The sequence below is a fragment of the Eublepharis macularius genome, chromosome 11 (assembly GCF_028583425.1).
Source record: "Eublepharis macularius isolate TG4126 chromosome 11, MPM_Emac_v1.0, whole genome shotgun sequence".
Classification (NCBI taxonomy): Eukaryota; Metazoa; Chordata; class Lepidosauria; order Squamata; family Eublepharidae; genus Eublepharis; species Eublepharis macularius.
The window spans coordinates 64,574,828-64,587,896 of NC_072800.1; the positions used below are offsets into that span (position 1 = coordinate 64,574,828).

The 13,069-nt window shown below is 38.3% G+C and overlaps 1 protein-coding gene across 1 annotated transcript in view; it reads right to left on the bottom strand.

Moving 5' to 3' along the window:
- Positions 1-13,069, bottom strand: part of ADAM22 (ADAM metallopeptidase domain 22) — a 160,044-nt gene that overhangs the window by 20,418 nt on the left and 126,557 nt on the right. The window contains exons 26-27 of the mRNA XM_054991318.1: positions 7,447-7,547; positions 6,516-6,582 (exon numbers count right to left, since the gene is read on the bottom strand). Coding sequence (XP_054847293.1) covers positions 6,516-6,582; positions 7,447-7,547 — 168 coding nt within the window. The remainder of the gene's footprint in view (positions 1-6,515; positions 6,583-7,446; positions 7,548-13,069) is intronic.

The following is a 13,069-nucleotide window of genomic DNA, read 5'->3' on the forward strand; positions in this document are numbered from 1 at the left end:
AGCATGCAACTGTTGGACCAAGAATTTTGAAGCTTCTTAGTACCAATTACAGACAATTTTACTTCTATTTCTTTCAAACAACCTGCTATTGTACTTTAACCTTGTGCCAGGTTGCAGTGTTGAATCAGAAGAATGTAGACTCTGTGGGTAACTGTGCATCAGTCATCATTGATATATGATAACCCATTACATCAAAATGGAAAAACTTTGCTTAAGCCTATGTCTGAAACAAAACTGATGGCCTGGTTTGGCTTGCAGCATAACATGCAACAATGCAGGAATTCCAGGCTTAAGAGTGAAAATTTACACATTAGGCCAGCAAGGAAGAGGGCTTCGCTAGCGCTGCCATCCACAGAAAATCTTCTAAGCGATCAAAGGCATATTGCCACAGTGAAACTACTGGGAACGAATTTTTAATGGGAAAAAGTGGCTGCCCCAAAGGAAAGGCAGTTGAAACTGACCTGTGATCCCGATTCCCTGTCTGGGGGTGGTGAGAACCCCCTTGGCTTATGCCTTGGGTCGGGATTTGGTTGGTGTGGGAAAGCCCAGGCTCAGAAGCATGGGATACCCTGCTGCAAAAACACAATATATAATAGGAAAAAAATCGAAGACAAAGTTTATATCATTTATAACAATGAAGAAGATGCACACCTGGAGGCAAAGTTAGTACAAATAAAGAAAGAAAACCAGGACTGGCTATCCAGGAAAGCAATCCACGCCAACATGCATTAACACATGCTCATACACCAACTGCCCAGCTCTTAGTTTTCATAAATATTATTCTATGTAACCAGTCCTTTCTGTTCCCAGAAAAGTTGGACTGATAATGTTTTATCTTTGCAATTCTACGCTGTAAATGTTTTTTGCTCAGACAGTTTAAAACATTACTAGGGAATACTGCATTACTGTTCCATAAACAATTTAAACCCAAGCAAAATGGCTGTGTTACCCACTTTGCAGGTCTGATCCTTGGGACCAACAGGACATTAACCTTATGCATCCGACATAAAAAAGCCACTTAATTAAACCCTCCCCCCCCATACACAAAGAGATCAGGAAACCTTCCACTGTTTTAAACCACAATGACAAAAACTATTAGTTTCCCTGAATCTGTGACACCGCTGCAACTTCCTTCAATTATAATATCCTTGTGGGTAAAATTTCATGAACTATCCAAATGTGCTGCAGTGCACTTCAATGAGAGCTTCACTAAATGCTGCCAGTTAATTTTTTTATTTGTTTAAAACATTTATTAGTTGCCTTTCTACACTGCAGGAACTCAAGGAAGCTTACAATATAAATAACAATCATAAAATGAATAAAACAAAATATTTAAAAAGTTTCTCAAAACCTGAATCTTCTCTTTAGCCTCATTTTGGACAGCTGTGTCACTGCAACCAGACCATACTACACAACAGGCTGTAGCAATCACATATTCAAAGGAAATATTCATGTATGCATGTGGCTAGTTTGATACAAATAATGTGATTGTCCATAAAATATTCAGTATATGTGCATATTAATGACATTTCACAATGACTTTAATAAATCTTACTTAGTAATATATAGTTTCCTATTAAACTTTTTATTATTGTGTAAGCTTCCAGATAAATCAACACATAGGAAAGCCTATTCCTTTTATTGCAGAGGCCTTCCCAAACTTCAGACCCCCAGTAGATCCAAAATTGCTAAACATAGCAGAAGGCAGTGTACGGTGTTTATAATTGTACATGCAATGAGTGGCAAAGAAAATCTAGATTGAGGAACAATACAGATTACACAAGAACCGATTCAAGTTATTTGATTTTAGAGTATATTTTAAATTCCAGACTGTCAAAGCTAACAGATAATATGGGGCCTTTTAAACATTTCTAACTGACTTCTACATTAGTGTAGGAGAGCATTAATATCAACTTTGTGGAAGTAGAAAACATTTTTTTTTGTCAACCAGGATCCATCAATGACTCGCTGAATCTTTTCACGTGAGTTAACATGCCATCTTCAGGAGTTTCTGAGAATTGTGCAGTATACACAAGTAAGAGGTGTGGGCAGGGCTGGCGTGGTACCAAAGGCAAAATTCTACTGAAGGGATGTCTTGGAAGAAATCTTGGGAAACACAGGTTAATGGCACAACTTGATGTCACTGACATGAAGTGGTATTTGACCCTATTTGGTATTCTGCCTGTTGCTGTGGGATTGCTACCGGGGAATCATTAAGCATCCGATGTGTTCCACGTAAAATATGTTCTTTTAAGACTGAAAAACACCCTTTGCTGTCAATAGCTCCTTTGGTCCGTGGGGCAGTGGAGGGCACAAGGCATGGCGGCCGCCATGTTCTGGCCCTCCCAGGAGCCTCCTGGTTGGGGCCCATGGCCCAATCGGTTCAAACTCCTCAGCCAGCCAATCAGGGCTGGGCGGGGGTTTGCAGGCTGGGCAGGGCAGTTTTCCCTCAGGTCCGGCCGCTGGATTCTTAAAAGGCAGCTGGCCCCACCTCTCCTCACTTTGCACTCTGCCAGCATAATCCCACCCGGCTCTTCCTACATTTTTGTTTGGTTTGGCTTATGCAGGCTGGGTTGTGGTTTCTTTGTATATTCCTTTACGTCCCATCTTTTTGGGGAAAGATAGGGTCTGTGTGCCCAATCTCCTCATTAAGCGGATTCCCGTAAGGAATATTTGGAGTCAGTCATGGTGGCACATGCCCAGCTCGGGGGCTGCCAGGTGGTAGAGGATTCACACAGGGGTGTACACCCACGTGATATCCCATTTGATGTCACTCCATGGTTTCCCCCCCTAAGCAGCAGTCTAAGGGGGCATGGGGGCATTGGCTGGCAGGTGCTTGGGATCCGACCCCATGCATCACCAATGCTCCTTTAGCTGTAATTTAATAAAGTTGTGGCCTCTTTTTACACCAATCAATCGTGTTGTGTCTTTTCTTGCCATGCCCTCCTCCCTTTCTCTGTCCATCAGCACTGTGCTGCAGAATATAGGATAACCTGTCCTCTCTTGAGGCAAAACCAGACCAGCAAATCTATGCTGTAAACTCTGAGATTATTGCATACAATACTTAGTTTGCACTGTATCTGTGCCTTCTGGCTCTGTGATTAATAGAGCTTTTTATACATTTTGAAGATATCAAGAAGACTCTTAACTAGTGTAGTGGTTAAGAACGTGGGACTCTAATCTGAAGAACCGGGTTTGATTCCCCATCCTCCACTTGAATCCAGCTGGGTGACCTTGGGTCAGTCACAGCTTCTAGGAGCTCTCTCAGTCCCACCCACTTCACAGGGTGTTTGTTGTGGGGACAATAATAACATACTTTGTAAACCACTCTGAGTGGGCGTTGTCCTGAAGGGCAGTATATAAATAGAACATTGTTGTTGTTGTTATTAATTGGATAAGGTAAAGCCCTCATATTGCATAGTCTTTCTTTCAATTATTCTCTTAGATTCATGTAGCAACAGAACTGAGTATGTAATTACCGGATGATTTAAAGCCATTAAACAGGCACAAGCAAGTGATAATTACAAATGAATACCAGCAATTCCTTCTGCTGACTAGTTTTATTTGCCAGTCAGGGTAGCCATGACTGGAAGGATACTTGGATTTGTTTAGGTTAAAACTACAAAGAAGAAGGAAGTTGGAGTTCAATGGAGAATGACATTATGTCCTTTACCATCCAACTGGTGTCTCCTGACATTTATGCTTGGAAGTTATATCATTCAATTACTGGCCACAGATTCAGAGGCAGTGAATGTGTGCAAAGGGCAGTGGAGCAGTATTAAGGGGATAGCACTAGAAGGACCATTAAGAGCATATACATTTTAAAAGTATAAACAGAATTCAATGTACTAGTCTTCTGACTTACAGGGAAGACGGTTAGAGTGAGTTGCTCTCCCCCCCACTATTATGTGCCTGATGTGGAGAAAAATGTGCCCTTAGAATAACACAGGGTTATCTGTGGGAATGGGGACAATTATATCTTAAAATTACATCTCCAGGAAAGGGACACACAAGTATATGGTGACCTATGAGCTGACCTGGATAGCCCAGATGAACCTGATTTCATCAACATCTCAGAAGCTAAACACGTTAGTAATTGGTTGGGACACCTCTATCAAAGACCAGGGTTGCAGAGGCAGGCAATGGAAAACCACCTCTGTTAGTCTCTTGCCGTGAAAACCTTTGGTTAGCTCATGTGGTTGTGGAGACTGCCCTCAAGTCAGCTATGAATCCTAATTTCAATTGCCATTTAGCCAAGCTGTAAATTTCCGTGATGGATCAATGCTGGTTCCTTAATCTCTGTTATTCAGACTTTTGATTGGTCAAGAGAAACTTTGGAGAGAAACTTTGGGCCTGCACCCTTAAATTCTGGTATGGTTAAACAGTTATTCTAATGTTGCAGGAAAATCTATAAAACTGTAAGTCTGGATTGGAGTTGGTTGTCAAAAAGAAGTCCAGACTTGTGTAAAGATTCTGACAGGGGTTAGATTCCCTGGAGGGGAACCGCTGGCTGGGGTTGCCATATAGTCAATTGTGCCCTGATGGCATGCATGTGTGTGCACGCACGCACGCGCACACACACACACGGGCTAGAATCAAATTTGTGTTCAGCATTTTTACTGAATGTGAAAGCAGAACCCATGAGTTTCTCCTTGATAATGCCACTTGGTCAGAATTGCTTATTACATGCAGCCCATCTGTGATGCAAATTATGTAAGTTATATGCAAAACATGTACGTTGAGATTTAAGAGTTCTTTAGCTATTCTTCCATTACAACTATCAACCAATGCACATGAGATTATCTACAGTGGTGGTAGGGAATTTGAATAAGAAATACCAGTATAGACATGCAACATGGGACAAGTATCTCCAGGCATTCTTAATCCCAGAGCAGTCTGGCTGTTATTAAGTGAAATAAAGGGAATAACCAATTTGAGCTGATATTGTAGTCTCAAAATAATTAAAAGCTATTGCTTCTCTGGAAACACAATTTTACCTCAATAGTGATTCATTTTATCATATGGTTCCCGCCCCCCTAAAACATTTATTGTATTATTTGTACATCTGAGGAACTCTGAGTTACATTCTGTTCAAGTAAATGAGGCCACACTGAGACACGGCTTCAAACTGACATTCAGTCGGAATGAACTAGCTTGCGGCTGAGCTCGCATGCATGCCTCACCCCCCTTTCCTTATTCACCCCAACTTTCCCTCCCTTCTTGAGTGGTGTGTGACGAATTTGCAATTTGCAATTTTACTGGCCCCACGGGTGACTTTATCTGAACGTAATCCTAAACATCCTTATTAGGAAACTCATTGGGACTGTGTGCACAGAGTGCAGGAGTATTGCACTGTGAAACCAGAAAGTTATTTTTGTATTGTAAAAATTGGTAAAAGCATTTAAATCTCTTGCACTTTATCAACTACTTAAGATTTAAATGGCAGTGTCTTCTGTGAGTCTTGAGAAAGTTGCTGTTGCCTTTATCATTTGCAATTCTTGCCATACAAGCATATTAAGTATAATATGCTTTGAGTTAGATATGCTTGTGTAAAAACAGCATTTCTCAGAAACAGAGCTTCATGTGGACCTCCATATCCACAAAGGAATATACCCTTTTTACACATAGTAGAACTGGCAGATAGGATTTTCAAACTGAACTGGAGCCAAGCGACACTGATGCCAGTATTAGGAGAACAGGGTAGACAAGCCAGTTTTATCCATCCTCCTGTAAGAAACAGCATTTCTTACAGGAGGAGGCAAACACAAATTTATTCAAAAAAGTAGAGTTTGGTTAAAAAACAGACACAATAAACTTTTTTTAAAAAAATGCATATTTAAATACGGCATACATTACCATTTGTTTTTTCTACTTTTCCCTTTTGTTTATAACTGGTAAGCTTCAATCGTACACTTTATGAATCAATAGGACAAATCAATCACTATCTGTTATTGTAGGTCAGAGGCACAGAATGTACTGACTTAGGATTCATTCATAATTCTGAGTAGGGAAGCATCTGAGTATATTGTTAAAATTTATGTTTTCAAATGACCACCTATAGTCTATTTGGCAATAAATAGGGAAGTATTCCTGGAGAATTCCTACATATTCAAGCTTAATTGGTCATGAATGTGCTCTTAAAATTACATTCTAGCGGGGAAAAATGAAACACATGCACACTTTTTTCAAGTGAAAGAAACTAACCATACTGTGTTGCTTTCCTCACAATGGGGACAACAGATTGGTGGCAGATTATTTATTATATAACTAATATTAAAAAAAAATCTCTGGACATTGCAATCATGGGCTGGTATCTCTGTAAAGAAAACTGGGATACATTTTAAAAACTTTTTTAAAAAACATAAAAGTATTTAAAAAATGGTTACCTTGCCATTACCAATTAGTACTTAGAAAAAAGAATAGAAATAATATCTGAAGATCCCATTCAAATAATTTCATAAGAAACAAAACAGGAACTTTTCTGTTTGCTATTCCAACTAGAAAGCCAAACTTACTCAGTTGAATTGGACCGTGGTCTAAATCTTTTGCCTTTGACTTTCTTTTTGTTTCCTCCTATATTACCTGAAAGACAGCAAAGGTTAAGATAGCTAAAAACACTTCAGAATCATAAATGCAGTGCTCTAGAGGCCTTTGATTCTCTTTTCTCCCTCCATTTGTGCCTTGTACAAACATCCTCTGTCTATGTGGTGGTTTATCTTCAGCTTTCTCTTTCTTTTTCCTTCTCTCTTTCTTTTGACATTCAAAATAAATTTACAACAGTGTAAGATATCTTTGCTTGCCTGCACTTTGATTTACTAAGGCTTAGTCCTTTATTATTCTTAGCTGTACACCAATGTTGCTGTATTCCTGATACTTTGTATAAAAAAGGCCCAAAACAAAGATCATTAGACCTTTGTAAACGTAGAACAAGTAAATTGCACATGGAACTACAATTTGAAATAGGTTTGCTTGATAGGGAAAGAAGCGATTTAGCCCTTCAAACCCCACACAAATTTTGCTAACCAAAACAGTTTTTGCAAAACATCAGACAGTTAACAGTGGTTTTAAAGGGAAAAAAAACCTCTTTGTAGAATGTGCTCTTTTCCCATTAAATAGCTAACATTGCAGGAAACATGGTTTCAATTACTCAAAGCAAGCTGAGGTGGAAGTGTTCAGTCCCCTTATTCTTTCTAGCATGACCCCAATCCGAATTGCAGCCATGCACAAGCATGTTTTTACTAACTGACAGAGATCCATGATCTTGATCCTGTATTTGGCCATTATCTCCCTGTATTTGGTTGTTGGCAAGTAAAGAAGAGTTTAAGCTGCCTCTTTACAATTCCAGTGTGCTCCCATGTTCATGAACACACAATGCTCTAAATGCTTCAAATGTGCCCACAGGCATGCTTCTGTGATTAATGTTGCGAATGCAATAGTCTTTCATACCTTGCCATGAGTTACTCCTTGGTCTCCCATTTTGACAGATGTCCGAAAGGTTCTTTGCATCTTGGATTCTTTCACTCCATGAATGAGATAATCCGTTTGACCTAGAGAAAACAGCAAGACTTGCATGCGGTTGTTGGTTCTAGCAGATTAATTTATAATAATTCCATCATTTGTTGGCTTTTTAAAGGTCTGTCTACAATACCTCAAAGGTCTGCCTAAAATAGCAGCCCATGTATTTTTGGTTGCATTTCACTGGTACTACAGTAACTGGTCCTTTATTTTTACTTATTAATATGGTGTGTAACGGTTTGATATGTTTGCTAGGATCTTTCATCTACACACTGCTGAGCAGACACTGGATATACAGGGTCTATTTCTAGACACTAGGCTACCCCAATACCCCAATTTTTGTGGTTCACCTTGCTGTATGCTGCATGAAATTGTGTAAGTCAAACAAGTGAGCAGCAACATATAAAGATAGGTGATAATTAAGATGAATACATCACTTCAACGATAGGTGCAAAGATTTTTACACTGGGTAGCCTTTGTGGCCTTTGAAAATGGCTCCGGTCTGGAGTTCTAAGTACATAGCAGAAATCAAACAAGAAGAAGAGCCGGAAACAGGTTCTTCCTCTTGAAGTGCAGTCTCAGTCTCATTTTCCTTCCTTTAAAGCAAACTACATGGCTGAGATTTTTCTTTTCCTGCTTTGTTTTCCCAGAATGAGATGTCCTTGAACTCAAACCTGCCTGCACATCGTACCCTTTGACCTGAAAAAGCTCCTGTCTGTCTCTGAACTGGCTTTTGTGTGTGCGCGCGCACGCACACATTGACTGTTCTACTGCTTTGGTTCTTCTGCATACATAAGCGCAACAAGATATGATACATCTGTCAATACTATTTTGTGGCCACTAATATTTTTCTTGTGCTCTCATCTGCTCCAGATTTGTAGAGATAAAGGAGTCACAAGGACTGTATCTCACAATATTTTTACTGCTCATTATTCTAACAGCTGTTAGCCAAGTTTTTTATGATGTCAACTTGCTTGGCAGAAAATAAGCACCTGTTACACAAGTCATGGGCTCCTTTTAAGCATTGCAGGTTAACTGACAAGAGAATGAGGCTTCAAACACTCTAGTGCAGACAGACCTTAGGAATTTCATAATGTTGTACATTAAAGAACAAACAAGTGACTGAAATGAGGAATACGTGGAAATATGGGGTGTGGGTGGAGAAAAGACATTCAGCATAAATCTGTGAAATTTAAGCAACACCCATTTTAAAAATAAAACCACTGCTTCTTGGGATGAGTAAAATTTTGCTCCATTATGCATATGTAAAACCACAATCTTGGGAAAATAGTTTTCCAGAGATGTTAATATGGTTAACTATATGAAAACATCATCAGTGGAAGAATACTTCATTTTAAGGCGATTTTCAGCAAACCAAAATTTTAATTTTCCCACATACATGGAACTTAGGGTCACGAAACTGAGTAACTTTTCTTATAGCTGCCCGGTATATATTAAAATAAACAGAAACCTCACAAAGGGTGTGTATGAAAACCCTCAGGAATAATTTGGCAGATGCATCAATATCTCAGTTACTAAAAATATGTGCACTTCTCAACTGCTACTTTAAAAGTTTCAAATAATCAAAAAAACTTTTCTTAATTTTCTCCTAATTTCTCATTTGAAAATCCTCAAAAGAGTAAAAATTGGAAAAATCTAAAAAAAAAAAACCTTTTAAGTTTCCAAATGACGCAACTGAGGTCTGTCCATTATTAGTTTTATTACACAGTGATTACTGTAAACTGTTTTAAGATGCTCATTAAAGAACAATTTCATAAACAGAATTCTACTGTTAAAAATAAACGTTACAGATCAATTACTCATAATATTTTTAAAGCACAGACATGAACCTATAATTTTAAAATGGTATATATGCCTTTTCTCACAAATGGAGCAACAAAGCATCAGCTAAATAAAGCATCACTTAACCTTTGACAATTAGCATTTAAGAATGATGAAGCATGCATGCAAGCTGCCTGGAAGGGTTATGCATGATTCTCTTCATGCACAAAGCACCAGATTCATAATTAAACTGCACATGAATGTCATGAACATATCCCTTAATAGAAGAGTATGAGAAACCTATGCTCACTTGGGGATTTAGAAATGGCCCCAGGAGGCTTTCGATTAAGAATTAAATTTGACAGACTCAAAGAGCTGATATCAGAAACACACATGGACAATCAGCCGCACAGGATACTGTTTGTGTGAAGCAGTTTCTCACGTATGTTCAGAATGTCTCTCTCAACTTTGGCCCAAGTACATGAGAAATCACTTGCAAAAAGTAACAACTCATGTGATGTAGCACCTATGTGTCTGCATTGCAGGGAGCCACCAGTACTGATTATTGCATTCATAAATCAGGCTTCATTCAGCAGTGGGGAAAGACAAATGCATGCTGGGTAAGTCAACTGGATGTGCTGCTAGAAAAAAAAAAGGACAGAACATCAAGGATAAAATTCAGCACTGTGTTCTAACATTTATATTAATTTATTACATTGCACAATTGTTAATGTACAAATGACTACATCCCCATTCTTTGATTACTTGATCATAATATAAAATGTATGGAGATATGCAGGCAAAAGTTTGTTATAGGTTTGCTTGATTATGAACTGACGCACTTCATAAGCAGCAAATAATTTGCTTCCAAGCTGGGGGGCAGGAAAGGAGGCAAAGACTAGATAACAAAGGTTACAATCAAGGTTACCAATGACCTTGGATGTGGCGGCTTGTCTGAAATATCATATCCTAGGATATGATATTTCTTCCCGTCTGATTTCTAGTACTCAAAAATGTATACTTTTTCACAGGGTAATATGGAGGATACAAACAATCAGTAATCAAAGATTGAAGGAAGTCACTTTTAACACAATTCACAAAAGGAAGGAAGTAATCAAACCTGCTGCAAAACAATGAAAGGTTCTGACTAATGGAATAATGTGTGATGGAACAGGTAGAAATCTGAAAATGCGACAGAAAAGCAGACCTCTTCTTAGAACTAGACGCAGAGTTTGTGCTGACTCCAGGAGGCATGTCGCTATAAAAGGAGTCGGCCTCACCAGGCTTTTTTACATAATCTCCCTGAGGAATTTGTCTAAAGCATAATGAACATTTTCAAGTCAGAAACAAACACATGCAGATACCCAATATATGTAACATAAATATTTAGCATAGGAAAAAAAAGTTAGATGAGACTTAAGATATTTTGTCACAGCACTATGTAAATAAAGACTCAGACAAAAGGATAAATGGATTTGCAATATCCTCCTTGAAATAATTAAATATCTAATTAAGATGCATCATGCACACTAAGTAAATTAAGCTTAAGGTTTCTACAGACAACAGTTTCATTTAAGAATCCTTTGAGGCTGAGAGTGGGACATACACAGGTACTGAAATCCTGTGGAGACCACATCTTCTCCCACCTTCCCTTCTCCCTCCGCCTTGCCAACCTTTCTTGTCCTCCATCAAATGGCCAGTTGAAAGAACATTCAAAGAAGCCCTTTTTAATTAAAGACCCCCAATTGTATTCAGGTGTGACCTGTCAATAGTTGAGTGGATTTTCCTACAGTTGACAGGTGACCAGAAAGTTATTTGCCTCCTTCTTCCCTCCCTCCAAACTAGCCCACTAAGGGATGCTTTACTCCTCCTTTAAAAACAATACAAAACACAGTAACAGAAGTTCTTTGTATACTCTCATCCGCTACAAGATTTTTTTTTTAATTTAAAATCCATTTGGGTTAAGGCAAAGGCAAAAAAACCAGATTTCTTTCCTGTAACATTAACTTGAATATTAAAATGATTCTATTTTTTTTAAATATCATTTAAGTGCAGCAAGTTGATTTAACTGGATTTACTTTGAAACTGTGAGCAACATTGTTTTTTTTAAATTTAAGTTGTGTTCATAGCTAGTGGATTTTTGAGCATTTCTTAAAAGAGGGCTATTTTTAGTTTCCGAGTAGTTTTCTGACACTATTCCAGTTAATTCACTAGAGCAGACATTTATTTTACAGCAAATAGGGAATGTAGAAACACAGCTTCACTTCCTGCCACAGAAAGTTTGGGGGGCTTTTTTACAATCTTGAAAAGTAAAAAAAAAAAAAAATTAAAATCTAGTCTTAATGTCATTCATTCATCTGTTTTTAAAATGTAAAGTTGTATTTCTATTACAGCTTTTTAAAGAAGAGAAAACATTCCTAAATGTATACAAAACGCTCTTGTCCAAAAGAGCGTGGCTGCAGAATAGGTAGCACAATGTCACTGGGGATGGGTGGGCGAATAAGAATGGACTGTGTAATGACATGTGACTTGTTTCTCTATACCTTTACAAATTCTCATCCAAACATTCACATTTCCCTTGGATCCTGAATAAATGAGAAGATAAAAGGAGCACTCTGGCTTTGTACTAGGAATGAAACAATATTTAATTCCTAGGCAGGTTCCATATAGCAATGATTGTTCATATAACTCGCATTGCCATTGTAAAGGTAGAGACATTCTCAGCAGCAACTGAGCATCCACACGGCAATTTTTCTCACACTTTGACTGACTCAGTCTCCCATGGCTGCTCTCCTTCCCTGTGTGTGTGTTTAATCAGTCATTTGCAAATTCTCAGTAAAGGATTGTTACAGGGTAGCCAAACCTTAGTTTGATCTAAAAGCAAATTCAATTGATCTAAAAGCAAATTCAACACTAGGGCTCCTAAGAAAGTAAAGCTGTAATAGAAAAAAAATTATGTTTTTTTTATTTAAAAAAATAGAGTTAAGGAAGAATACTTTACTGCAAAGACAGATTCAAATAAGTTGGAGGTATATGCAAAGACCTTTCAAACCTAGTTGAATTGGGCAAGGCTGTTTGCTTCCTGATTCCTGTTATGGAATATGAAGCTACCTTACGTAGACTCAGATCAATGCTATTCTGCCCAGTATTGCATAAACCTGATACCAAAGGTAACAGGGACCTTCTGTACTCAAAGCACGGCTAATTTCTAAGCCATAGTCCCTCCCCCAAACATGACCTTTACTAAATAAGTATTTCAAGCCTCCTCAGACAATGTAGCCACACTGCTTTTTCACCTACCTCTGTCTTCGATAGTTTCTTACAAGAGGAGGGAAGAGAGAAAGAGTGAATTACCACATCGTCTTTGCTATCACTCTATTCAGTGTCATAAACAAAAAGGTATCAAATATTAAAGAAGCCCTAAGAGTTCTTCTTTTTGCTAAGTTGTCATTGGAACAAAAAGAGAAAATGTTTCATAACACTGTGAGGAAAATGCATGCAAGGAAGCATGGAAAGGAAGCATCACTTTATGCTTGAAATACACAGTCTAGGTGTAGGGAAGCCCTGTTTGGGGAAAAGAAATTTCTGCTTTACTGAAAGTATAAAAAATGTTGCCCTGGACAATCCGTTGGACTACAACTTAAGTTTTGCTCAAGAAGCAAGAGCATAATCTCTTCTGCTATTTTTAGAGCCATCTTATGTCATAAACTGGTATAACATAAGAAAATTTTTGCTAGACTAGACTAAGATCCCACCTGTTCTTGCATTCCTA